The following is a 27610-nucleotide window of genomic DNA, read 5'->3' as shown; positions in this document are numbered from 1 at the left end:
GTAGTGACCGAAAGAATGAGATCGCGAATACAAGCGGGCGAAATGAGTTTCCTCCGCAGGGTGTCTGGGTTCTCCTTTGGGCTCGGTATTGGCCCAAGTTCTGGAAACATTCGTCTGTGAAATATTTGGCGCACACATACACAAATCTCTTCGGTTCCGTCACTTTCCCAGAAAAAACAAAATCTGTCCACTGGCTCTTTAGAGGTTCTGATGCAGGAGCTCTAAACAGATTTTTTTACATCCATGTACAGCGCAATGAGCTGGCCAAAGAGCTGTGGGCGGGGAAAGGCAGTTTTGGCATAGCCATTTATGGGCTCTGGGGGGAAACAACCTCCACATCATAAGAGGCAGCTTTCCCGATCAGGCCATCTGCATGGTCACATTACCAAAGGCGGAGAATAATTTCCAGTGCATGGTTTAGGTCTATCGTCATTTTTAGCCACTGGGGGACCGCAGGCAGGTTAGAGGAACTCATATTAATGTTAAACAACCTTAAAAAGTGAAAATTTCATGCCATGGCTCCTTCAACTAGGGATGCAGCGATACCACTTTTTTTCAAACCGATACGATACCGATACTTGGATCTGAGTACTTGCAGACACCGAGAACCAATGCCAATACTTCTACCACAAAAAAAATGCAATGAATTGGAAGACAGGTTTCGGTCTCACTAGCCTAACCACACTGTTCCTGATTAGCTCGACATCTCCCCTAGCCGCCAATCCGCCAGAGGTGGCTCAGTGGTGGGCACAGAGCTGGACTCTCTGGTGACAGGGGCAGAGAGAAGGACCTTGGACAAACTGCTGTCCATACTGGACAACGCCCACCACCCTCTGCACAACACCTTCATCAGGCAGAGGAGTGTATTCAGTGGCAGACTGCTGTCTCAATCCTGCTCCACCAACAGACTGAAAATGTACACTGAGAGCTGTACAACAGTGATGGCACTTCTGAATTTCACTGATCACTTTATATTTCACTTTCATGTCACTTCACTGGTCACTTTATATTTTTATATTTTATATTCTTAAACAGTTTTTTAAATTCTTAGCTTGTTTTTAAAGTGTTTATTATTGTATAAACATTTTTACTGTTTTATTATGTCTGCTACTGGATGCTTGCATTTCCTTCGGGATCATTAAAGTATCTATCTGTCTATCTATCTATCTATCTATCTATCTATCTATCTATCTATCTATCTAAAAAAATACAACAAAAATGACACCCTCTGATCGCGGTCTTTATGCAATAAATTAGTTTCGGTTCATGGTATCGGTTAACTTTAACGAGTACGAGTATATTAGAATAGTATCGGCCCGATACCAGTATCGGTACATCCCTAACCTTAACATTTCATTTATTTAACTGACAAACTTTATTTTTACATGTTCGAATCCCGGCTGGGGCCTTTCTGTGTGGGGTTTGCAAGTTCTTCTGGGTACACCGGCTTCCTCCCACTGTCCGAAAACATGCACATCAGGTTGATTGGTGACTCTAAATTGTCCCCAGGGTGAGTGTGAGTGAGCATGGTTGTATGTCTAGTATGTCTCTGTGTGTCCCTGTGTGATGGACTGGTGACCCACCCAGGGTGTACCCTGCCTCTCGTCCAATGACAGCTGGGATAGGCAGCTGCTCCCCTGCGACCCTAAATTGGATTAAGTGGGTAAAGAAAATGGATGGATTATTCTTGTTAAACTATTTGCCAATTGAAGAAACGAACCCCCTCGACATCTTTACTTCTGAAAGACTTTACTTCTGAAACTGACATGTTTGTTCCTCCTTATTAATTCAATGGTTTTGTGAAAATAATTTTTTAAAAGTTCACGTATACATATTTGCAAATTACACAAGGAACTGAAAATCAGTTGACAAAATGAGTTCACGAAAAAAATAAAATAAAATCCTCTGAATCAGTGTTTCTCAATTTCGGTCCTCAAGTACCACTGCCCTGCATGTTTTCGATGTTTCCCTCCTACAGCACACCCTGATTCAAATGAATGGCTCCTGATCAGGCCACTGCACTGAGTTGATCATTTGAATCAGGTGTGCTGGAGGAGGGAAACATCGAAAACATGCAAGGCAGTGGTACTTGAGGACCGGAATTGAGAAACACTGCTCTAAATGCCATAAATTCTTTTGAACCAAGTTTATCGTAGGCACGTTCTGAATGTGAGCCCCCGTCCACCCCGTAGCGCGGGGAATCAAAAAGGGATATGGCCTAAATGTGGATGGCAAGCTAAAAGGGATAAAGAAAAGGGTCTTTTGAATGGGGAGTTCATGTTCAAACTCCTGCTTGATGGTTCTCTTGACAAGCCTAGAGTTATTTGCCGTTAATGTCGATGGGAACTGCGTTATCATCGGAACGCGTCGAGTCTCAAATTTCGCTTGCTAGCAAAACACGCGGCTGATGCAGCTGACCCACTCCCTCTCGCCAAAGGCAGACTACGCTGGGTGGTTTGCAGCAGAGATGCCTGGACGACCAGCGGTGAGTTTAGACACAGTTACAATGTGTTATTTCTTGAGAATGCTGAAGAATGTTCTGGGCAGCCTCTATGAGCCTATCCCAGCGGTCATCGGGCGAGAGGCAGGGTACACCCTGAACAGGTCGCCAGTCCATCACAGGGCCACACAGAGATGAACGAGACACCAATTAACCTGCATGTTTTTTGGACGGTGGGACGAAGCCGGAGTACCCGGAAAGAACCCACGCATACACGGGGAGAACATCAGTCTAGAAAAAGAACATGTCTGAACCAGCTACCCTACATACACACAAATACAAACCCCAGTTCGAAGCACAGAGAGGCCCACCAATTTACTGCAAATGTGTGTTTTCATGTTTTTTATGTAAGCTCTGTAACTTTGTCAGATACGTTCCTCTGCAACTCATTTACAATCGCCTTGACCGTACACAGATTTTCACCAATGGATGGACTTTTGTTTTTTTGGCCACGATGGAAATAACAATGTAGTCACATCCTTATAAGATGAGTGTACACACGACTTTTGGACTTTTTGGTTTTTTTTAAATACATCAGAGTGGTTGTGAAAGTATGACTAGATTAGGAAACTCATTTCCTCTGTTTAAAGATGCTGGAGAGTGTTTGTAAATCGAAGATTGAGATTGAGTATCTTAGTAGGACTTGGCTTGACTGCGGTGATGACAGACTTTCCTCCACTTCATTTGCTGACGCCCTCGCATTCAACAGAAGTTTGTCGTCCCTGCTGTTATGAGAACGCGTGTCGGACGTACTGGGTGGTTAAACAGAAAGCGGTGCTTATCTTCACTCAGAAAAAAAATGAGCTGCGGTTTATTTCCAATATACCGAATTCAGCTGAACTGGCCTTCAAATAAACAACTGGTGTGGTTAGGGTGCAATTTTTTCCAGGCCAACCAGGCAGCTCCAGTCAAGCACCAACATCATAAAGTATAGTTATCTTTAACTGAATGGGATGCTGGTGCTGCCTCTGGGAGGACGAACATTAAGAGATTAACCAGGTAGTGGTTGGACTCTTAGTAAAGTGGCACCTTCCTTTCTACTTATCAATTACTGTGAAAACAGGTCGACCCTGTGGAAGCTGGGTGAGATAGAAGTGCAAACACAGCTTTCGTGTTGCAAATAAGCCAATCAACAGAGCAATGTACATGCACACAGGTGGGAAAAATGCCAGGGAGCATTTGAGGCTTCGTGACGCGGCTCAGCTCCCTTGAAATCTGATTAAAGAGCAGCTTTTATAGGCCCCCACAGACTATTTTGAGATCAATGCTAATCCATCAGGAAGCCATCAAAGAGTATCTAGGGGCAGATCCACCCTGCTCACCTGACAGCTGGACAGATTAGTGTGTGCCTGTGTGTATAACTTCCCTTCTTCCTGTGAATTTCCTACTAAGTTACAATATAGACATTCTATTGTTGAGCTTCGGTCAGTGTTGTGTGTTAAGACGAACGGAACAACAGCCGCGTAGTTGCGTGAATTTAATAACAGAACTATTGCTCTGTAGCTCAACTTGCCTTATAACAGTTACTTCTGCAGCTTTGTTAGGGGGCAAAAAAAAAAGGAAAATGCAAATTACATCACAATAACCTTCCACAAACCTGTAAAAACGGGTGTGTTTGTAGTGTATAGACCATTATGTGAAAGCAGCCGGGGCCAAGTCGTTGCCGCTTGGTACATGTAATGGCTGCTGGTTGATGTGTGGCCCCAAGGCTTTGAAATCCACCACGTCTGTGCAAACAATGATCGCAACATCCTGCTTAAGTGTTTGCGATTTTACTTCAAAGTCCAAAGTGGTTTTGGGGTAATGATTATCAGCTGTACCAATTGAGGGCAGAAGACACACGCCTGCCCCGTCGCCTTGTGTTCACACACAGATGCACTTGTACACACCTCTCTTGGTTTTCTCCCTACAAGTGCAATCCTTTGTTCAGCAATAGCTGTTGTCAGCCTGTAAATTACAGCCTCTCTGATCTGTGCAGCCCTTCAATCTGAAGCTCCACGACTGATTCCTGTCTATAATCTTATATTGCTGCATGGCGAGATGACGTGCTTCCCCCATTATGCACTTGTGTACAGGGGACTATTTGTCCCGACGGAGCTGAGTAAAACAACAAGCCAGAGGAATGTTCTTGAAAGAATTGAGGAAAAAAATGGCTTTTTTGCACTGTCACCACCTCCAAATAGTTTCTATCTCTGTCTCTTATCAAACCAATGTGAACTCGATTGCAAAAGACTAACTAGAACAGAGCATAAATAAGAAAAAAAAAAAGCACAAGTAAAGAAACAAATATACAAATAGAGTTCATTGAGGCTGCAGGAGAAGATGAAGTTTGTGTCAAGAAACAAGAGCACAATATTTCCAGAAACAAGTACAGAACACTAAAGCCTATTAGCAAAGAGAACATTTGTTTCAATCTATCTTTAGTTGGACATTTTCTCAAAATTGGTTGCATTTCTGTGTCCACAAATACGTGTGGTGGTTTTTGGACCCTTTGAAGACTTTTCTGATCGGAAACTGCTGTTGAATACAAAAAGACAAAAGGCTTTTCAGTCTTTTCCCTTTTACTTGAACGGTGCACGCAGAACCTTTCCTACGAAATTTGTATTTTCGTGACTTTCTGTTTTGACCAGAAAGACGTGACTGTGTTACGAATCAGATCTGTGGAAAAGCAAAGCGACTTGCATTATTTGAAAAGTAAACAAGTTTGAAACCACTTCCCAGTTCTGACTGCCCAGCCAATTGGAGTTATCAGATGTGTTTAGATTCGGTAAGAGATGTAACCGAAAAAAGTCAATGTGTCACGATGAATCCAGAGTTCCTTTGTGGAGAATCCGGACTTTTACAGAAGGGCAACCATCGGTGCAGAGCTTTATCAATCAGGACATTGTGGTAAAAGAGTCACACAGAACGTATTCTTCACGAAAAAGGCAGATGACATTCTGCAGAGAATGTGCCAAAAGGCTTATGAATAACCATCAGACCACGAGAAGCTAAATCTGTTGATTTTATTAAATGGAGATTTAAGTATTTGCCCACAACACTCAACAGTGTGTGTGTGTTTGTGTGTGTGGTGCGGGGGTGGGGGTGGGGGGGCACACACTGATCATCACCTCATTCAAGGGCACATCATGGTTTTCATAGCCATGTGACACATCCTCATTAGTCCATGAGGATCCACTGGGTCCCTCTGCTACCGGCCAGCATACCAAACCAAGACGACGAGGAACAGAAGGATAACACAGACCCTTATTTTGAGGAGGCTTGCAGGAGAACCAGTGCTTTCCACACCTCTGTATTATACTGCAGACCAGTCGCCCACGCATTAGATGCATCAGCAAAGCTGAACCCAAAAGGTAGCATGAGGATGACCTCAAGTGCATTTGTAGTCCCAGATGGTCTTTGCTTATGGACACAGTAAACCATAGATTCCCCTTAAATGCCATCCCCACAGATATATATATATAATATATATATATCTATATATATGATGAAAGGAGCATCTTGCAGTGATGGAGACAAGACCCAAAGCAAACTGACAGGAAAACTGAATAGTGGCTTGAGGAGTTCTTTCTAAAAGTCTAGAAGGGACCAAGTCTGAACTAAATTCTCTCTGAATTCTTCTACTAATGGTATCTATTTATATATAAATAAATTATATAATATATAATATATGTGTGTACTCTCACAACACTCCAAAAACATTTTTGGCTTGTTTATTGTGGAGAGTTGTAAGCTGATGAGGAGAAATTAATTGAATCGATGTTAAAGGGATATGCCACCCCCAGGCCAAATTAAGTGTATCCCCGCATTCCCGAGACATTAATGAGTGTGTGGGAGCGTTTTCCTGGCGACCCAGGCATTGTCCGAATCTCACAGCACTGACCACTGCTTGGTTGCGCGTAATACATACATGCTAGCGTCGCCAGCATCGCCACTCGAAATATTTCGCCCAACGTGAATTAATTTACTTGATTTACCTTCTAATTACTGTGTGAGTGGTGTACTTTCACATCGAGTGCAAATGACTGTCTAAATCTACACGGAAGGTTTGGTTTGCTCATGTCGGTTTGGGAACTAGTTTCCAGTGCGGAAACCCCCCCCTCCCCCCTGGCTGCTTCACGCTGGTTTGTTTGAGGAAGTCGGGGGTGCGAATTCCCAATGACGTGGCGGGGAGTGTGCTTCGGCTGTGTTTTCCGCACTGGAAACTAGTTCCCAAACCGACATGAGCAAACCAAACTTCCGTGTAGATTTACACAGTCATTTGCACTCGATGGTGAAAGTACACCACTCACACAGTAATTAGAAGGTAAATCAAGTAAATTAATTCACGTTGGGCAAAATATTTCGATTGGCGACGCTGGCGACGCTAGCATGTATGTATTACGCGCAACCAAGCAGTGGTCAGTGCTGTGAGATTCGGACAATGCCTGGGTCGCCAGGAAAACGCTCCCACACACTTATTTATGTCTCGGGAATGCGGGGATACACTTAATTTGGCCTGGGGGTGGCATATTCCTTTAACATGAGTAAGAAACCGATGAATCACCATAAACAATTTAGATGTCAAAGTTCATAAAATAATGACAAAATAGCCTATAAAACACCTACAGACAGATGCAAACAACTAAAGACTCTATAATGCACAACTGTGGTAATAATGATAGAAGAAAGAAAATAAGATAAAATGGGATAATAAAAAAAAGGCAGAAATAGCATAAAGAAGTGATGAAATGGTGAGTGGAGTCAAAAACAAAGTGAATGCAGGTCAAAAGTGTGATCTAATATCCCATTACCATTATTTGGAGCTGACAGTGTATCATCAAACAAAAGATTTTCAGCCAGAGACTGGCAATAAAAACCTGATTTTGGCCATAAAAGGCCAGTAAATGTCCACATGAGATTTCTTTTTTTGTGCCCGGCAAATCGTGTTCCACTTTAACAGTGGGACTCCTGCTGAGGCCCAGGCTGAGATCAGAGACCCCCGACACAGGCAGGAAAAAAAACAAATAAACAAAAAGAAAACAGAGGTGGTGGACAAAGAGGGATGAAAAACTGGAAAGAAGAGGAGAAAATAAAAGCATAAAGACAAAGTCATGGGTGGATAAAAAGAGGGAAAGAATTCCAGAGATAGACTCGGAGAGCAAAAGGAGGAGGGAAAGGAGACATGTGGATTTGATTACAAGCTGATGATGTCATGCATGTATGTCAGGTAATCAGCCCCTAGGCTGTGTGTATCTCACGAGCATGTGTGTGTCAGACAGCGCGAAGCACACGGGGAAAGATCAGGCTTCATTTGCGATGGCTGCAATACAGGCAGCGGAAAACACTCTGAGGTGAGAGGGTGACAGTGTCTCTGACTTTGTCTGGTTCATCTGCAATGACGACAGTTCACCTGATCCTTAAAAACGTGTGTGAAAACAGAAACACATTCCCTCCTTCAAAAAAAAAAAAATACTGCTCTCTGGGATATCTCTCGCTTCCATCTGGTTTGGACATTAATGGTTTATCTGATTCATGCCTCATAACAGGTACCAGGTAGTGTTCACACACACACACACACACACACACACACACACAAATATTTACTTACATACAAATTTAAACATCAGTGTTTCCTGCTTACATTCACAAAACCTTAGTGTGTACCTATGACAGCTGTTACTGTAAATGTTCATCACTTTAGAGTGGACGTGGGTGTTCAGACCAAATAGATTCACTCGTAAATAAGTCAAAGTAAAGTGTCGGCAAAAGAGAAAGTTTGAAAAAAAAAAAGAAGATTTCTAAATTACACATTGTTATGGGAATATTAAGAGTTAATTTTATGATATATGTGCACATTTTTTTGTCCTGAGCTTTCCATCAGAAGACTGGACCAAAGGGGATGGTATAGAGTTAGTAAAGAAAGTTAAAAAAAATAAACCAAGTTGCATGGAGGACTGAAACTATTAGAATCCAAAATAAATACAAAAATATATGAATGGCTAAACGAGTAAGTTTATATGATGATAAATGCTTCTACAATAAATAACGAAATCTCAAAATAAAACAAATCATAACAAAAAGTTCAACAAAATGTTAATTATTAAAAGATATGTACCAATGAGCCATGCGTCACCAGCTGCTCCTTGTTCGAGACACATGTCCACCGAGCTGTTTTGTAAGATGAAGGAGTTGTGTGCACTATTAAGGATTGTGTAGTGGTAAGATTGCCACCTTTCATGTGGGTGACCTAGATTCAAATCCCCTGCATGAAAGGTACTACCTCCAGTAGAGGTCCTTTAGCAAGACCCCCTTACTCTACCTGCCTACACTGGTAAGGGATCAAAGCGTCTGCAGAAAATACATAAACATACTGGGAGTTGCAAATGAGTTGGACATTCATGGAGGGGGAAGGTGCTTTCATTAGTCCATTGCTCCGATGTTGTTGGGAAGACCAGCAATAGAATGAAATCTACTTTTTACTGCGACTTGTTCTTCAGTTGTATGTGGAAACTTGATGTATCGTGTGGACGATAATCCGTTACGCTGTGGAAGAGAGCCAGAATCCAATTGGAAACTTTGCTGTCCACTGTATGGCGGGCATTGAGCCACAAGGGGCTACACGGAAGCCCTGAAGCATTTTTTTTGTGACGCAGTAATAGAATCTGTTGAAACATAGCTTTTAATGCCTGGTCGCAGTGTAAGGGGCAGTTTGATCAATCTTGGAATGTTGGCTGCCTCTAACAGCAGAGAGAAATTTTCCATCAAAGCTAATTTTTCACCATTAGCACATGTTTGGAATTTCCTGACATTCTACCCCCTCAGAATATGTTGAAAGACCGGGCCTTTGGGTTTAACAACTGCATCCCCAAAGAGCCCACGTTCCTCATTCAAACCCAAATCCCAAACCTCCACATTCTTCTGTGCATCGTCAGAGCTATAGTCATTCCTTAGCGGTTACACAATGCATCTTCAATCTTCCCCACTATTTGTCATTTGGCAGAGGTTTGTCACAGCAAACATGTTTATGTGGCCTGCTCTTGTTGTTTGATCCCCAACATCTGTTTCAAGTGTACAGTACTCAGAGATCCAAATGTGTCCAGATCCAGAAATAGAATCCAATTTTGGATGACCGAGCTGTTTGTTCCAAGAACAAACAGTTTTGTTGCAGGGAAATGGGAAAGAACACAAAACTAGAGTATGTCATAGTTTAGTGCTGGAGCTCCAGTCGACATTTGTTGGACTCCAAGTCTGCAGACTGTGCAACAATGGTTTTTTAATTCCTGAAATCAATCCTGCGGTACGCAAGTGAGCGCTACAGTGTCCCGGTTCCCACAGCCTCATGGCAAGTCATAAAATGGTGCTTTAAAGATTTAAGAGTTGTTTTGGGGAAAGTCTTTCTAAGTAATCAATTTGTCATAATTTCAAGCAGACTGGAGAAAGGACAGCAAGGGACAGTGTTGAGACTCAGGTCTCCACCAGAATTCAACCATGTCATTCTGGTTATGCTCCCAACCTCTGGGCTCTGATTCGCTCGCCTTAACCTGTCATCAACATATGTGACAATTGGCATACTGCAGTTGAAGAAAAGTCTACAACACTACTCTGTTTTCTGCTACAAAGAACAAGTCGAAGACTAAAAACGAAATAAACTTTTGAGTGTTTACACAGGCAGCTATCATGCTATCTTTGGCTTCTACATGCACAGGATGGCTATCCAAACTTTTTTTCCACACAGCCTCATTCATTATCCTCCAGCAACTGTCTCCACCAATAGGTCAAAAAACATTATGATTGACTCCAATTTCTTACACAAGCCACTGGGCCAATTTTTTGGACCTTACCTCCTGTGAAATTTGTGGGTTTAGTCTGGCATCTACCACGACTCGGGGACAATGCTATGTCTGCCATTAACGGACAGACATTAGGTCAGAGTGTGATGCATGCAGTCGATTCATCAGAACCCACAAAATGGCATTTTTCTTGGAGCACGCTGCTTGGCAAAGATCGGACATTTCGATTTTACAGTTTTGGTCTTCAGGTTGGTGAGGGCGGGGATCTTAGCTGACTAAGTTTAAACACACCAGTCGTGTTTCCTATCATCATAGCAAGTTTACCAGTTACAGTTAGATAGTTACAGTTTACTCCTACCGTTGCCACCAATCGCAACAGTCTCTGATCCAATCCAGCACTGTCCAGAGGAAAACCAACAGACAACATGCTGACCTTTTGCCGTTGTGTTCATTTTTGCTACATCCCATGCTTCTGTTTTTACATCACAGCCTTGCTTTAGATTTGCTTTGAATGAATCCAGCTAATGTGTTTCCCTCAACTTGGGTGGAAAAGCTCATAATATTTAGCAACAGTTACCTCAGCTATTGTGAAGTCATGACATATTTAATTCAGCAGGCAGGAGACAGAACTCTTGCCCTCATTATTCACTGCTGGAATTACTTATAACCTCGACATACTGCCTGAAGCGTGTTCTGACAGGGTTGAGGGCTGAGTGTTTTTACAAACTTCTATATGTGACTAATTTGCTGTCTTACCGAATGTCACGTATTGTCACCTTACACCAGCCATAAGCTCCTGCTGTTTTACTTCCTCGTATATTCCTACATCATGCAGTGTCACACGTCCCATTGTTCGATAAACAGGGAATATTTTTCTCACAATAACAGAGGCAGTGACAGCTGAGCAATAGCCTGACTGACAGATCGCAACAAACTTTGCTCCTAGACGACAATAGGTGACTCATAGTGTTAACCTTTCAAATATGGATTTAGTCACCGGTTACGGTCAATGAGAGCAATCTGATAATTAAAGGACAGTGTGGCATTGTGGTGTGAACAATATGCCAGTGCTAAGGAGCAATATGTGTGGGCTTCAGCTATGATTACACTGTGGTGTGAAAATCCATTGTTTTGTTTGTGGACCCATGAGCTTAAATTGGCTTTAATAACCACAGATAAGAGTTGTGGAGGTGCTGGTAGAGCATGGAAAAGAGATGCTCTTCATTTTCAGTGTTCATGCTGTTACCAGTCTACCCATTCCAGTTCAGCATTACCCAAATAGAATAGAAAAACGTCAAATGAGAAATCTTAAGAGCCTCAAGCTGACATCGAGTAGTAGTAGTAGTAGTAGTAGTAGTGGTGGCATCACCCCAAACCATCCATCCATTTTCTATACAGAAGAACCAGAGCAGAACTCTTTTATTGGTGGTGAAATGTAACCTATTATAAAAAGAACACCCTACCTACAGTTAAACATTGCAGAGGTTCAATCATTTTGTGCTTTGCTTCCATTGGTAATGGAGGGACTAAACTGACCATAGAAAAAAATCAACTATGAAATCAGAGGACTGCCAAGTCATTATACAGCAAAGTGTGTTAGTGTCAGAAATGAGTGCTAAACTCTGCAATGAGGACCCTTGAAAATTCAGGGTTTTAATATACAAAGTTGACGATCAGTCGTGGGGCACATCTGGAGTGTCTGCAAATGTCTGTCTCTTGTAATTTGGTGTGCGCCCTGTTTTCCTTGCAGTGTGTTCCAGTGATATTCGTTTGCCCAGACATTGGTGACTCTGGCAGGCTTACCAGTGGGCCACTCACAGGTCCTTCACATTGGTTTGGTACATAAGAGCTCTGGAAGGAACTTGAAGACATAGCAGTGTAAGAGTGACAGAAGCTAACGGCATATATACGTGCAAGAAGCTTTTAAACATTTAGTAATTGTTGCCTAAGGCTCTGTATCCAAATGTTAGTGTCAACAACTGTGTCTGGGGTATTCTTCTTCTTTGCATGTTTTGTTTCACTATGTGAATTTTAATTATCATTTAGATAGATGAAAATTAAGCTAGATTGATCAATATATCTTATTGTTTGATACCTTTGGACATACCTAAATATGGATTATTATTATTTGCATTAAATTCAGAAGGTTATTTCAATTTTATAATATTCTTTTACTCTGAGTTCTAATGCTTTTTTGGTTCACTCAGAAGGTCTGCAAAGTTTCAAATTCCCAAATATATATATAACTCCTGTAGTCCAGGTTTTTTCTTCCTGAACTTGATGTTAACATGAGACACATTTGTATAGTAGCAATCCATTCTGTTCAATTCAGCTCAATTCATTTTATTTATAAAGTGCCAAATTACAACAAGCACCAACATCTCGAGGTACTTCAAGGTTTAATTACAACAACCTAAAAACTCTGTGGTATATAGTCAACAAAGACAGATTGATCAAATTCCAATATGGAAGTATTGATTATAATAGAAAATTAATAGAAACAATTTCATTGGTGAAGAAGCTAATTAAAATCACCATTACCAAGAGTTAAATGGCTCAACAGACCTTGGAGTCTTTGTCAGCCAGGCTACAGCGATGAAAAAAAAAAAAAAAAATTGGGATTGTTCTTATTCTCTTCCATCAATGATGAATAGTAAGCAGTTCTAGCTTTACAGAGGGGCTTTCTAATATGTTATTAGACAATCTTTCCAGACAAATGAAGACATTTCTAAATTAGATGAAGGTCATATTATTTCCAACTTTCCTGCATTCTGCTTTAAAGCACGCAGCTGTGAATTATACCAAGGAGCGCCTTGTACGTCAGCACAAGATCAAGGGTGTGATTAATAGAGTGAGTAGGTCTGTGAACACTTTGAGAAAATCCAATTGAATCTAATATAGAATTCAAGTTAATATGTCGGCTGTATTATCTTTTTCTTCCTCCTTGGCTCAATAAATGACTTAATTTGACAAGAACCAAAAGGAAAGACTGTAACTCAAACCTCTCATCTCTCTTCACCTACTGCCCTGCCTCTGGAGCAGTGACAAGTCAGGCAGATATTTCACACATTACATACGTCAAGAAAATACCTTTCCATGTTCTTTACCTCTCAACCTTTAGCTAAACATTTTCCCACTCAGACATGAGCACACCACACAGCCACACATGCAAGCAGGCAAGCAAGCAAGCACACCCCCTTCTTGTGAGCTGCTGCAATGCAAAGCCCCAAATAAGGGCATGCTGATGATGTAATGGTCCATAGCCAGGGAGCACATCCCTTATTGTTTGGACTGACTGCAGGAATGCCCGCATTACAGCTACTCAGAGTGAGAGGAAGAGTTGAGGGTCGGCTGTTGTACGGCAAGATAATGAGCATATAGCAGTAAAGCCTGGAAAAACCACAGGTAGGAACTCTGAACATAAAAAACTTTGTATTCAGGAGAAGAAGGAAAAAAAAAAAGAAACTTCCAAAACTTTTAAGGACAGCTGTTAATCTCTTGACAGGTTTGGACACAGCCGGGTAACATTATTTCATGCTGATGTGCTTGTGAATTTTGTCACACCGTAATGTCATTTTCAGCTTTCTCTCCAGCTTTAGAGCAAGATTGTTTTGTGTGGTTCCTGTTTGAAATGCTCAAGAAATCAACTCTTTGAAACAAACGAGATGCTTTTGTGAAATAGGAATGTTGGGGGGACCTTTACGAGCAGTTTGATGTAATATTCAAGGCGTTTCAAATTCATGTGGAAATCTTTGAACATTAGTTAATCAGAACTCAAACTAGCCGCCGTTTTTACAAGAGAAAAAGGTCGGACTCGGAAGCCTCAGTGGGGCAAACTTGGATAAAGATATCAACCCTTTACACTGTGAGGAGACTCACATTTAAGCAAATTGTTGTCTAGCAAGTTCTAGGACAGATTGTATAAAGTCACTGTTCAGGAGTTTGTCATAAGTTAGTTGTATTTTATGCGTAAATACAACTGGAAATGTGGATTTAAAAAAAAGAAAAGAAAAAAGAATAGGCCTATATTGTATTGCAGACGGCAAAAAAAAACAAAAAACAAAGATTAAAGCCCAAATTTAAGTTGACCGTTTAAACATTTCCAGCACCTTATGGTTGAGGGGGATTTAAATTTCTAAATGAACTGCAAAGACAGAAAACTGTATGTCATATATGTAAATGCTAGAATTACTATTTTACTTCTTTGTTACATCGCATCATGTACTGATGTGCTACAAAAAGCCAAAATGACATTGTGTGTGCTTTTGATAGAAGAGAAGAAAAGGTTTACATTGAAGGCAGTGTCACAGATTCAGAGATTTACAGCGAATGCAAATGTGGACACAATCTCAATAAGCACTAAGCACTTGGAAATACATTTAAGTCCAGCATTTTCACGGCACATAGGAAACATGAATTAGTACATTTCATGTAACTCGTGTGCTTACAAAAACTTTTCTGTTTAAAACTGCATCCGTGTTTTTAAGGAAAGAAAGAATTAGTTATGGTGCTTGAACACTAAACGAGACCGTCGTAATATTTCCATTGGGTGAATGCAGCATTGTGGAAAAGATAAAATGACTTATTTTATAACCTGAAAAGAGAGTATTTCAGGTTTGTTTTGTTGGCATGCCACTTCTTTATCCGTTCACCCACTACAAGATACTTAGCAAACATGGGAGCAATATATTTCACACATTTTGATTGCACTCTGGGGGCATATTACTCAGCAGGCAAGGACTTTAAATGCTGCCTTTGCACAGCATCAATCAGCGTCCTCCCCAACTCTGTCCTTCATGAGGACATTTAGCCCACTGTCCACAAGCCTCTGGTAGAGCTGGGAAAGGTCACAGGACAAATCCATCTGTACATAAATGACCTAATCACTTGTGGTGAGGAAATGGCGCGGCAGCCCCGACATATGGAACATGTAGAGCAGTTTGAGCGGCGGGTGAGCCACAGTTTCCAGCCTCGGGAGCCACTTAAAAAAAAAAAAAGGGGGGAAGCCCTTAGTAAAGTTGTAACGTATGCTGGAGTGACTGCTCCCAGCTTCCTAACTGGATGTTTCCTTTTCAAACGTTAATTATATTATCCTACATTTGAGGGAAAGCAGAAGTTATGCCGGCAACAAAGCCAGAAACAACCAAGAATCCACCAAAGCACTTCGTGCAAACCATTTTCGGTGATAGATTAATGACTCGCAGTGGTGGTCATGCATCCGTTTGGAAAGAGCCGGAAATGGCTACAGAGCGGGTGGTGAGGTGCATTGTGATAGTGAGAACCATGAAATGTTGCCAGTCTTATGTGTCAAAGTTACAATGTATGACTTCATGATGATTTACTTTCAAGATTTAGGGAACTCTGCATGAAAGAGCATGACAGCCACTCTGCATATCGTCTTCCCAGCTATAGAACATGCAAAGTCTGTTCTGAATTATATCTTACAGCAACAATGATCGCAGATGTGGATCTGCTTGCAAAATGCGTTCGACTGAGCGTTTCTATGATACGAAAAATGTTGAGAAACAAATTAAGTGGCCCAGAGAACACTGTCTATAACAAAGGGCTCGAGGGGATTCAGCGTCACTGTGGGCAGTTCACAGGATTAATACCCAGTTTTTGGGAATAAACCCAACATCAGCAGAGATCTCCAGTCCCACTTGGGAACAAAGTGCATTTCTCTTTCTATTTCGGCTGATGACATCACTAGAAAAACAGCAGGGACTGAGATAAGAGATAGAGTAAACAGTGATTACAGGCAACAGGCGAATTTGCAAGAGAGATGCCTCCCTGTTGTAAACAGTTTAGCTTTGCGACTCGGCCTTTCTACATACACTATTCACGCTGAAATTTTTATTTTTTTTAAATTCAACACCTTGGCTCACACTTGTGGGTCCTCGATTTACTTTCCATCTGTAACTCTGACAAACTCAATCAACAAAGCCGAGACAAAAATGAATGCGAGCGTCGGGAATGCTCACGGACCTTTAAGGTTTTGTTTACAGTGGCCCTCAATAAACGCCGGAATAGGAGCCACAACAAAACGAGCATTAAGACGATGTAGAAATATTTGGTTAAGAATAAACAGAATTCACACAAAATATTAACTTAATGAAAGTTTGCAATCACAAGCATTAAAGTAGGCCAAAAAAAAAAAAAAAAAAAAAAAAATCAACCATGTGACCATTTTTATTACAGAATGCACAACTGGCTTTAAAACCACATCACTGCGTGGGTTCTTTCATAGTGACGCCAGTTATTAATAGATCCTGTTTTGAATTAACAGACTGAATGTAAAGTGTAAATGTAAAACTAAGGACAAATGGCCTCTCAATCCACACCAATGAATTCTCATCGTTATTCATAATGATACTATTAATGTAATATTTCATGTCAGTGTTCTGTCTAATAATAACCCATAGATGAAGTTAAATATGCCTTCCTTGGCTGCTACTGATAAAAGCAGTGACACTCCACTGCTCAGAAGTGATCTCCACACCCTACTGTAGCGCACTTACATCATGGCCCACAGCCCCACGTGTGCGTGTGGAATTAGTGATCCCTGAGAGTTTGTGTGTGGTTGGGGTGGGGGGTGGGGGGATTTCTGTATAAACTCTGTGGGACTGTAATTGCATTTGGGAGCAGGGGGAATTCCTTTAAATGTATAAGAGAGAGGAGGGGAAAAAAAACAGAGGGGTTGGGGGGGGGTAGGTAGTGGTGGTTTTGGTAGGGGGGGGGGGGGGGGGGGGGGGGGGGGGGGGGGGGGGGGTAGTTGAGGAACCCCTTAATTAAAGGATTGTTTCATGCCAGTGGGCCATCTGTGTGGAAATGCCTGGCAGCTGCTTCCCCCCGGGGACGAAAGGCACTTTAACCTAAAGATGTGCACAGACGTTTTCACCCAGACTACACGCTGCAAAATCAGAGTCAGGTGACACGCACGCAGTACTTTATGCGCTACATTTCCAGAAATATCAAATGGAATTAGCTGCGGAATACACGTGTTATTTCCTGTTATTTGCCAGTCGGCCACTTGTTTATCACTTTTTTTCAAAAATCACAAGGGCCCCTTCGTTGCTTACATCTTGTATTGCACTGAAAACACTTACGTTTGTTTTTTGGTCATTCTCAACAATGCCCATTATTTATACTTTGACTTATTCTTGAGCAACGTTGTGCTTCCTCTCTGTATCAGAGGTCACTCTTTGCGCTTTACAAGAAGAGTAACCATCCTGCTCAGAAGCATCATTTTGTTTTCAAGCCACCTTGCGCGGCCAGATGAGCGTCTCACATGCATCAAGCTTTTGGTTGTGTGTTAGTTGTTCCGCCTCATTTCACAGACGACACAGCGGCTGAACCACCATGGAAACTTTCTAGAATTCAATGTTTGGTACTCAAGGACGGATATTTACAGTCATAACTTAGGTTTCTAAACCATATGAACATTTGTTGGCAAAAAGGGGGGAAAAAAAATAAATAACCACAGGTATTTCAGACTATGACCCTCTTTTATGATGTGTTAAATTTTCCATGACATAAAAACTTTAGTCCTCCTTAAAAATGCAGGGAAAATAACAGTGTTTATGAAGTGTCAGTGCTTGGAGAAGTGGGCCTTATGGGTAATGACAGTTTTGGGAGGGGGGGGTGCAGAGTTTCTTTCATAGGCCAATAAAGACAACGGGGGCGCTTAAGGTTTACCAGAGATTAGCATTTGTGTTGCCTCAGATTTAAGTGGAATCAGCTGCATAAAAAAAAAATGTATTGAAAACACAACTTCATTTAGAATTTCTCCTCTAATTTGTACTCTTTTGAAATGCAAAAAGCTCATTCTCAATCAAATTTATTGAGGCTCATGTTTGCCTCTCTCCTGTTTTCACAGGTTGAAGCTGCTGATTGATCAGGAAAAGGCCTACCAGGAACGAAAAGACCAAGAGAACAACAAAAAGATTGCGAGTCTAAAGGAAGAGCTGACAAAACTCAAGTCCTTTGCGTTGATGGTTGTGGACGAACAGCAGCGTCTCACCGAGCAGCTGAAGCAACAAACAGCGAAGGTCCACGAATTGAGCGTCAGTTCTGCACAAGCTCAGGAAGAGCTGAGCTCAGCTAATGCTCGTCTGCAGGAAGAGGAGCAAAAGGTCTTTCGCTTGGAGGCTGAGCTGTGTGACCAAGCCGGTCGATATCATCAGGAACAAGAGGCCATGACTGCCAAACTGACCAGTGAGGATGCCCAAAACAGGCACCTGCGCCAGAAGCTGTCGGCGCTCAGCAGGCAACTCGATGAGCTGGAGGAGACCAACAAGACCCTGCGCCGAGCCGATGAAGAGCTCCAGGAGCTGAGGGACAAAATGAGCCGCGGCGAGTGTGGAAATTCCAGCCTCATGTCGGAGCTGGAAGAGCTACGGAAACGGGTACTTGAAATGGAGGGAAAGGATGAAGAGTTGATCAGAATGGAGGACCACTGCAGGGACCTCAACAAAAAACTGGAGAAAGAGGCCAACCAAAGTAGGTGCTTGAAAGCTGAAGTTGATAAACTGAACCACAGAATTATGGAATTAGAAAAGCTAGAAGATGCGTTCAGCAAGAGCAAACAAGAGTGCAGCTCACTCAAGAGTAACATGGAGAAGGAGAGGATGGTGTCAAAGGTCCTGAGCAGCGAGCTGGAGGTCTTGAAAGTCAGGGTCAAAGAACTGGAGGCTGCCGAAAGCCAATTGGGAAAGACGGAGATGACACTGAAAGAAGATCTGACCAAGCTGAAGACTCTGACCGTCATGCTGGTGGATGAGAGGAAGGCCATGGCAGAAAAGCTCAAGCAAATGGAGAACAAGGTGCAAAATAGTTCCGGCAAACTTCAAGCCGAACAAGACAAAGTGACATCGGTCACAGAGAAGCTAATAGAGGAGAGCAAGAAAGCACTGAGGTCAAAGGCAGAGCTGGAGGATAGAATGTGCAGTGCCACAAAGGAAAGGGATGACTTAAGGGCTAAGCTGAGAGCTGAGCAGGAGAGGAGTAACGACTTAGAGTCCAAGATCAATATGATGAAGAAAAGGCTGCAGTCACTTGAGACAATCGAGAGAGAATACCTTCGAAACAAAGCTAAAGAGGAGCACATTAAAACACCTCTTGCCAACCGCTTCCAGCAGGAAGACAACAAAGTAAAGGATTTGACACAGGAGGTCGAACGTCTCCGACGCAAATTAAAGGACATGAAAGTGGCAGAAGGGGATTTATTGAAAACAGAGGAGTTAGAATCACTGGAGAAAAGATTCACCAACGAACAAGAGAAAGCTAAAGCCTTGATGGAGGAGCTGGAAATATCAAGAAGAGAGCTTTCAAAGTACCAGCTGGCTGAAAAGAAAGAGTGCAACCAAGAGCACGTTCTATATAAAAGACTGAAGGAGGAGGAAGCCAAGTCAAGTCATTTGACCAGAGAGGTGGCAGCTCTGAAGGAGAAGATTCACGAGTACATGGGAACGGAGGATTCAATTTGCCGCATGAAAACCGACCACTCCACACTGCAACGAAAGCTAACCCAGCAGGAGGTCAGAAACAAAGAACTGGCCAGAGAAATGGAGACGCTCACTCGAGAGCTCGAAAGATACAGACGATTTAGCAAAAGCCTTCGCCCAGGCATGAACGGCAGGCGCTTTTCGGACCTGCACGTGTCCTCCAAGGAGGTTCAGACTGAACCAGTGGAGCTCCTGTCCCACAACGGCAAGACGGCAGCCCCCCTCGAATGCGCCGTGGTGAACGGGAAGCTGTACGACGAGAGCGAGGCTGAAGAGAATGCGAATTACAGCAACGAGCTTCAGCTCGCCAAATGCAGCCCGTCACTCATCAACAGTGTGAATAACCTCAACAACAACTTGCGACGGGCACGTGGGCCGTTCCTCAAAAACAAAGACGCCCCGCATCCGGTGAACGGCAAAATGCAGCTGCGGCAGAATGGCAACCACGTCCAGCCCGGAGACGTTGTGTTGACCCACAGTCCCGGGCAGCCTCTGCACATTAAAGTGACTCCTGACCACGGACACAACACGGCAACGCTAGAGATCACCAGTCCGACCACAGAAAGCACCCAGTCATTTACCAGCACTGCCGTCATACCCACAAGTGGAGGTCCACCCAAGCAGAGAATTACCATCATCCAGAATGCTTCCATATCCCCAACAGCTAAATCCATTTCCCCAACAGCTAAATCCAAGTGTTCCTCCGTGTCAGATGAGCCGTGCTCACCAGACGGGGCCCTCTCCCCTTTCACCATGGCTTCTTACTCCCGAGCAATGACCCCAGACTCTTGTGGCTCTGTAACACCAGACCGAGCCATGTCACCTATTCAAATTGTATCAGTGATGACCGGCACCCCTGAACGCTCCATTTCCGCAGAGCCGGTGGAGGTCGTCGGGGGCCACGCCGTCTTCCGCGTGACCCCGGAAAGGCAGAGCAGCTGGCAGGTCCAGAGGTCCAACAGCTCGGGGCCAAACGTCATCACCACGGAGGATAACAAAATCCACATCCACTTAGGGAGCCCGTTCATTCAAAGCATCAGCACTCCGTCACAAACACTCAGCCCGTGCAGCACACCTGGACTCCAGGAGCAAAGGACTCAGGTGGTTGCAAACTGCAGCACTCCTGCACCCAAAGGCAACAGCAAAATCACAAGTAGCATCACGATTAAGCCCACCTCCACCCCAATCCAAAGACCATCACAAATGACAGTAAGTAATGCCTATGACTGACCCGATAACAACCCCCCCCCCCAAAAAAAAACCCACCTCCATCCCATCCTCTGTTCTGAATCCTGCCCATGAGATCCAAGACCTTTAGTCCCAACTCCACACTGTGGTTCATGTCTGTTTTACTTCATTTACGAGCTTAAAACGATTGAATGTTTTACTTTTTATGTTGGTTGGTTTGCTTGGTGCCGTGTGATACGTTTAGAAACTGTCTGCATGAAAAAAAGAAAAAAAAAGAGCACTTGAATTGTTGATTTTAATCTTGACATAACACCACATTCTAACTTATGTGCACTTACTGTATTGTACTCAGTGGCACAATGTAGTGCCATGTAGTCAGACTATTCAGACTGATGTACCATACCAGTTTTATACTTCATATACCACGTACTGCATTACAATTAAGTTGTTTAATTTTCAGATAATTAAAGTGTGCAAAAAAAAAAGTGTTATGTTCTAGTTTTGTCATCCATGCTTGCCAATTTCATTTATTCACTAAATCTAGCATGTTTGGAATGTGTCACATTAAAAAAAAAAAAATCTGAAAGGAAAAACTCCATTAGATTGAAATCAACTGTTTGTCTTTTTGCTGCATGTGTCATAGCTTTTTTCCCTTTTTACATGATTTCAATCCAATGCGTATTCAAAAGGATCACGAATCCCTTTTTCAGGTTCGAGCATAAAGACATAAAGTCTTTAAGCTACACTCAGATGAAAGAGTTTTTGTTTTGTGCTCATACCTACAGAGGAAAAAAAAGAAAGAAAGAAAAAAAAAAGTCTGGGATTCTCACATGTGTTTGCTTGCTTGACCTAAAATCATAGGTTGATGTCATAGTTTCTTCCTACATCCAGAGCACAGAAACCCAGTGACCGAAAATTAAAAGCAATGTGATGTGAACTTGGAGTTTGTCGTAAGATTACTAAATGGAAACTTGGCTTCAAACCTTTAAACCATTGAGTGGCGGATCATAAAGCTTGTGCTTTCACTTAAAACAAAGCACAGCACTTGCAGACGCAATATTAATGGAACAAAGCTCCACACAAACTGATAAGGTGCAACTTTATTTCTCATCAGCCATAAAGATTACACTTATCTGTAGCTCAGAGACACTGACATTACACAAATGTGTTTTTTATTTTGTCAGAAATCAAAGCCCGGGTTGCCTTACAATCAAATCTTTTAGTGCTGGAAAATCTGCTTTTTTGGACTTATGAACCTTGAAACTCAATAACGCACCCCCAGAAACCTACTGTAAACACTGAAAAGTCCCACCTCAGAAAACTTGATACGATGTTTGGGTCTCAGACACACCGACGGATTTGTTGATAGTTTGACCGAACTGTTCTTATTGCAAAAGTCTTACGGAGCTTTGTTGTTCATTGAAAAGTAACTCAAACCCTCTGTTTGACTTAGCTCCATCCCATGAATCGTGTCTCGCGAAATGAGTCATCTACGCGACTTACAGACGTTCGTCCATGTGTGTGTGTGTGTGTGCGTTCCTCTGAATGGGGTTTAAGTGTTTGCAGTGGAAATGTTTCCCAAATCCATGCGGTTCATTTAAAACAAAGGGCACCAAAGGTCAGAGCAAGACAAAGAGGGAACGGAGACTGAAGAACAAGAATGAACGCATGTGGGAGTGGAAGAGAGAGTGGAAAGGTATTTGTCCGTCGGAGCACACTAATCCGTGTCTCAATACAAATAACGTAAAGGAACATCTCGGACGAGAGAAGAAATGCCACTTTGAAAGAGCTTTTCATGCTCAATTCTCTATATTTGTATGGAAATAAGAATCTTAAGTCATAAAAACGAGAAAAGCAGCTTATCAAAACCACCACGCGGTAAATGCGTTTTATGACATCTACACGTGGCCCTTTTGCGAATACAGATACATGAACATATATAACAGATTAATGAAAGAGTAGATGGAAAACATGCAGCCAGGGCCGGCCCAAGCCTTTATGGGGCCTTAAGCAGAATTTCATTTGGGGCCCCCCTACCATCACCTCAGCTCCAGATGCCTCATTATTCCATAGGCTACACTGTTATGTGTGTAACGGACCCACAATCATTAGCATTATTTGTAATCATCTTACATTATACAGGTGTCATTCTTGTTTTTAACCTTAAAGGGATAGCAAACTCATAAATATGGTTTAATTAACTTCTACATAAAGAGTGATGTATAAGTATGGCTCATTAATTTAACTATTTGAAAGTAACATCAGCAGGCTGGAGACTGCATTTATAGTAAACACGTTAAATAGTTTAATTTCTTTCAGATGTGCAATGGTGTGCAAAATGTTCAAAATACAAATACAAAATAGAGTCAAATGACATTCACACTATCTTACAAAAAAATAAAGTTGTAATCAAAATTAAATTCAAAATTGCTCTCGGGGGCCCCCTGGTGGCGTGGGGGCCCTAAGCGACCGCATAGTTGGCATATGCCTTGGGCCGGCTCAGCATGCAGCTAAGTATGGTAAATATTTGGGGATTGTGTGTTGCGCACATTTGCAGGGTGGAGAAGAAGCAGCAGCCACACACGAGAATAGAAAAGATTTTTTTCCGGATCCTTATACCTCCAACGTCCAACTGCACTAAAAATGGCCAAACACATATTGTGGGAGGTTGGTCAGAGGTACAAATGCGAAACCCAGCTCGAACCCACTAGCTACGGTAAAGGAGATGATTAAATGAAGCATTACATCGAGCGGGCGAGAAGAGATGCAGCTGTGGAAACCAGATCCAAAACCGTCTGGGTGCGATGAAGTGATGCACAGGCTAAACAAGATGCTATTCATTAGAGCGCCGCTTGAGAAAGCATCCAGCAGCTGGAACTGCTGTCTGCGACCTCAATTACCCCCTGACTCACTTAAAGACTGATCTGATTCATAAAGTGAACTCATCTGGTTCAGACGAGGAAGAGAAATCTGAGCACTGTGTCCCTGCCAGACTGATGAAATGAGTATGATGCGGCTTTCTTGAAGGTTGAGCCAACAGCGGTGCTTATTTCTATTGCTAAGGCCATTGCAATCACACTATGACAAAAAACAAAAACAAAAAAAAACGTTAGTGTTATTAATAACACCAAACATACCGTGTTCATTTGAAAAAAAAAAACAACACATCTACTGAGGTGAATCCCACTGCGGCCAGGAAAGTCTTATCACCATACTGGTAACCAAAGTGACTAGTTGTATATCACACTGCAGGCAAGAGCAGATATATTCTCATTTTAGCCCAAGACGCCTATAACCCGCAGACGAAATTGCTCACCTTGACCGACAGGCTCAATAAAACTGAAGAAGAATAAATAGTGGCTTTGTGAAAACAAAAGGCTTTCATACTGCGTGAGTGTAAGACGGTGTCAGAGGAGCCTCTCTCCCACCGCAAGACAAGCACCAAAACAAAGCCCGTGTTTGGTTGCTAGGGCAACAGCTGTGCCGGTATTGCAGAGCAAGGGGCAGAGGAAGTACTCCTGCTGCACCGCTGATATATGAGAGAACAAAGCTCACATTAAAGTCTCTCTCGGTGTAAAATCAACATTGCTCCCATGACGTAGAGCCATTCGGATTTTCTGGCCCATTAGCTGCGATGAGTCTCTGCTTGTTCTGTAATTTATACCCCGTATGAATTTTGAAGGATGTACTCCACTGCTGATTTTTATTTTTTTTAAAATTTTTTTTTAATAAATTCTCTGAACTTCACGGTACACACGATCACATATAATTGCTTTCAAAAGGGAGAGGTTTCAGTGGACTGCTTGGGAATATTTTCAGCTGCGTGATGAAACTCGTGGAAATACTGAGGAGTTTCAGTTTCACTCGGCTGCAGAATTCAGACCAGATCGATGACAAATTCTGTCAAGGAGAATTAACTCCCTTGCCGAAAACTGAAAAGACACCTCAGATACATTCAGATGGGCTATTTGAGGTGGTAGGGGGAAACTAGTCAGCACTATTTGCAAAGGCACTAACCTTGTGTAGAACTGTGCGTATAGAGGGAAAAGGAAGAAGCTATGACAGTGTGATTAAGAAGAAATTATGTTTTTTTGGCCAATTGCCTGCTGACTGTTGTCATGCAGTAATTTAAAGTAAACTACTGTATGAGTTTAAATGGAGCACAAAACTGCATTTGATAGCAGACAGCATCGCTGGTTACACAAAAATAATTGTTAAGTGAGCAATCATCCCAAAGGCTGATGAATGCATCAGCTGTTTATGTAAAAGTCAATGCATCCTTGTCATGATCCATTGGCAAGAATCAAATCAAGCATGCCATTACCGAACGAGGAATACATGTGGTAAGTTTGTGGCAGGGGTTTTCACATAACTTTGCAAACATCTCATCAGAGTTACTGTAAACAGGATATGGCTTTGACTACAAGGGGCCATCCCAAAGTGGTGCACCTCAGCATCCATCATGCAAACACGCCGATTAAAAAGTGATTGCACTGTAAGTTATTGAAGAAAATGAGGAAAAAGCGACGTTGCTCAGGGTTTGTGCTGCAGAAGCAGTCAAACACTGGTTTCTAAGCAAAGCAGTCAGTCACACTGGTGTTGATGATTGGATGACTTGGGACAATATGAGGGACAACACAAATCTTTTTTTTCCACTCCCAAAGATGGCTAAACTTCAGTTTGGAGTCTTCTATGTCATGAAGAATAACTTCAAATAAAGACCATGCAATATGATAACACTGGCAACTTAATGAAGGTTTAATTAATTCTAAAATGTGATTTTTCTTTGAAATTTGAGCATTTACACTGCGACTACCACGTCAGATACTTCCTTTTTACTAGAAACACGGGAAATTGAATATTTGGCTAAATATTATCATAACATAACTACTAAATTAAGCAGTAACACTATTTTAGTTACACTGTGAGAGGAGCAGTGAGGAAGAAAAGGTTTATTGGCATAAAATAATATTTGATGCCATCTAGTGGTCATTACGCGCACTGCAATAGATCTCAAATGAACAACTTGAGTTTGCAAGCAAACCTTTTGGTCAAAAACGCAAACCTTTTGTGAATGTTTCTCTGCTGCCTGTTCCCCTACAACCCCACTTCTTCATCATTTTCTTCACATTCTCTAAAGTCTCTCTTTGAGTCTTAAAACTGCCGCATTCTTCTCAAACCTTCTCACTATTCACCCGTGTCTGTCCCACAGATACCACTTGAAGCATTCCGACGTCCAGGGCCGACAAGGATCCCCAAGCCAAAGGGTTACGGCTCCCAAAAAGGCCCTAACAACACAGTGACGAGCCCGGGACCGCAAAGCAAGTGTCAGCCGCCTCACGCAACTGCTGGGAGAGAGCAGCCGGCACACATGTCTGCATCACACAACAACAACCCAAATCTAATCAACCGGAGACTGTGACATCAGTGAATCTCCTGCAGCAGAGGCTCAGCTTGGCGTGTGCTCAAAAGAAAAACATCCCCGACATTGATTCAAATATTAAAACAGCAACATCCGTTACTACCTGTTCCACTTTTATCAAATCTTTATCCGTGGTGCTCCGAAGACAGCGAAATGTAGCTGTTCTTTGTGTCCACACTGTATGAAGACATTTTAGAAAGTAGTTCAAACATAGATTCAATGAATCATCCATTGAATATTGAGATCCAATTATCTGCTGTGACAGATTTGTGTGAAGATGACACTTTGATCAGCATAAATGAAACAGAATCAATAGAATGCTAAAAACAAGTGACACAAAGTGTTACATGGTAGTGTTGTTGAATAAAATGTATGTAAATTTTGAGTATCTGTATCCATCTGTTATGACAGCAATCTGCTGTGAGATGCAGATAATGAGACAACCATTTATCCATTTCTTGGGATGGGAAACAGGAATTTTTTTTTTTTAAACAGTGGCAATAATGTACATAAGTGATGAATTGTAATGTAGCTGCATCGTATAGGTTATCTCTAAAAATGTCCCACGTATTATTTTTGTTTATCAATAAAGACTTTTTTTATACTTTAACTTGAGAAATGTTTCTTATCCGATTAGAAAAAAAACGCAAAGGTGCAGCAAAAAAAGGGGACCAAACCCGAAAGGTTATTTGAATGCTGAAAATGAATAATTCAAAGGCTTGCCAGCTTAAAACGGACAATTGTAATTATGTGGTTAAACAACATTTATCTTTACTAACAACTAGAAAGAGCTGTTCCTGCGAAACAGCAGTGAGAATGCTTATGAGCTGAATGGGGATAGCTGACCATGCTAAAAAAGCTGAAAATAGTTCAATTTTAGCAGTAAAAACTGTTGCTAAGGTATTGGTTGAAGGAATTTTGTAATTTTTGTGTACTACCAAACTTAACATTGGAGTTAGTCAGAGAATTTGAGAGGTTGATCTCGGTTCAAGGCTCATAGCTGAAATTCTGTAAATGTGAGCTCTTTAGTAGTTACATTGGCTGAAAGAAGACATTTTTTCCTACATTTTAAGGTATAATTTGTTTCTGTAAATTAAACTGTATGAAAGATAGAGGAATTTGTTTGAAAAAAATTAAACTTATCAGCACGCACTCAACTGTGTGCTCATTCATAAAAATCAAGAAAGAGCAAAATGTTCATGTTTTTGAAACTGTCATATTTCAA

General features: G+C 42.0%; 1 protein-coding gene across 2 annotated transcripts in view; it reads left to right on the top strand.

Moving 5' to 3' along the window:
- Positions 1–26973, top strand: part of filip1l (filamin A interacting protein 1-like) — a 94348-nt gene extending 67375 nt beyond the window's left edge. Inside the window, exons 1-3 of one of the 2 annotated variants that reach the window (XM_075477565.1) lie at positions 13302–13677; positions 18149–20984; positions 26176–26973. In XM_075477565.1, the coding sequence (XP_075333680.1) occupies positions 18264–20984; positions 26176–26385 (2931 nt within the window). In that variant the 5' untranslated portion in view covers positions 13302–13677; positions 18149–18263 and the 3' untranslated portion in view covers positions 26386–26973. Of the gene's footprint in view, positions 1–13301; positions 13678–18148; positions 20985–26175 lie in introns of those variants that run through there. The other variant, XM_075477564.1, reaches the window with a different exon arrangement.
- Positions 26974–27610: the final 637 nt, after the last annotated feature.

Source organism: Odontesthes bonariensis, chromosome 11 (assembly GCF_027942865.1).
Source record: "Odontesthes bonariensis isolate fOdoBon6 chromosome 11, fOdoBon6.hap1, whole genome shotgun sequence".
NCBI lineage: Eukaryota > Metazoa > Chordata > Actinopteri > Atheriniformes > Atherinopsidae > Odontesthes > Odontesthes bonariensis.
This window is presented reverse-complemented; position numbering and strand designations above follow the sequence as displayed.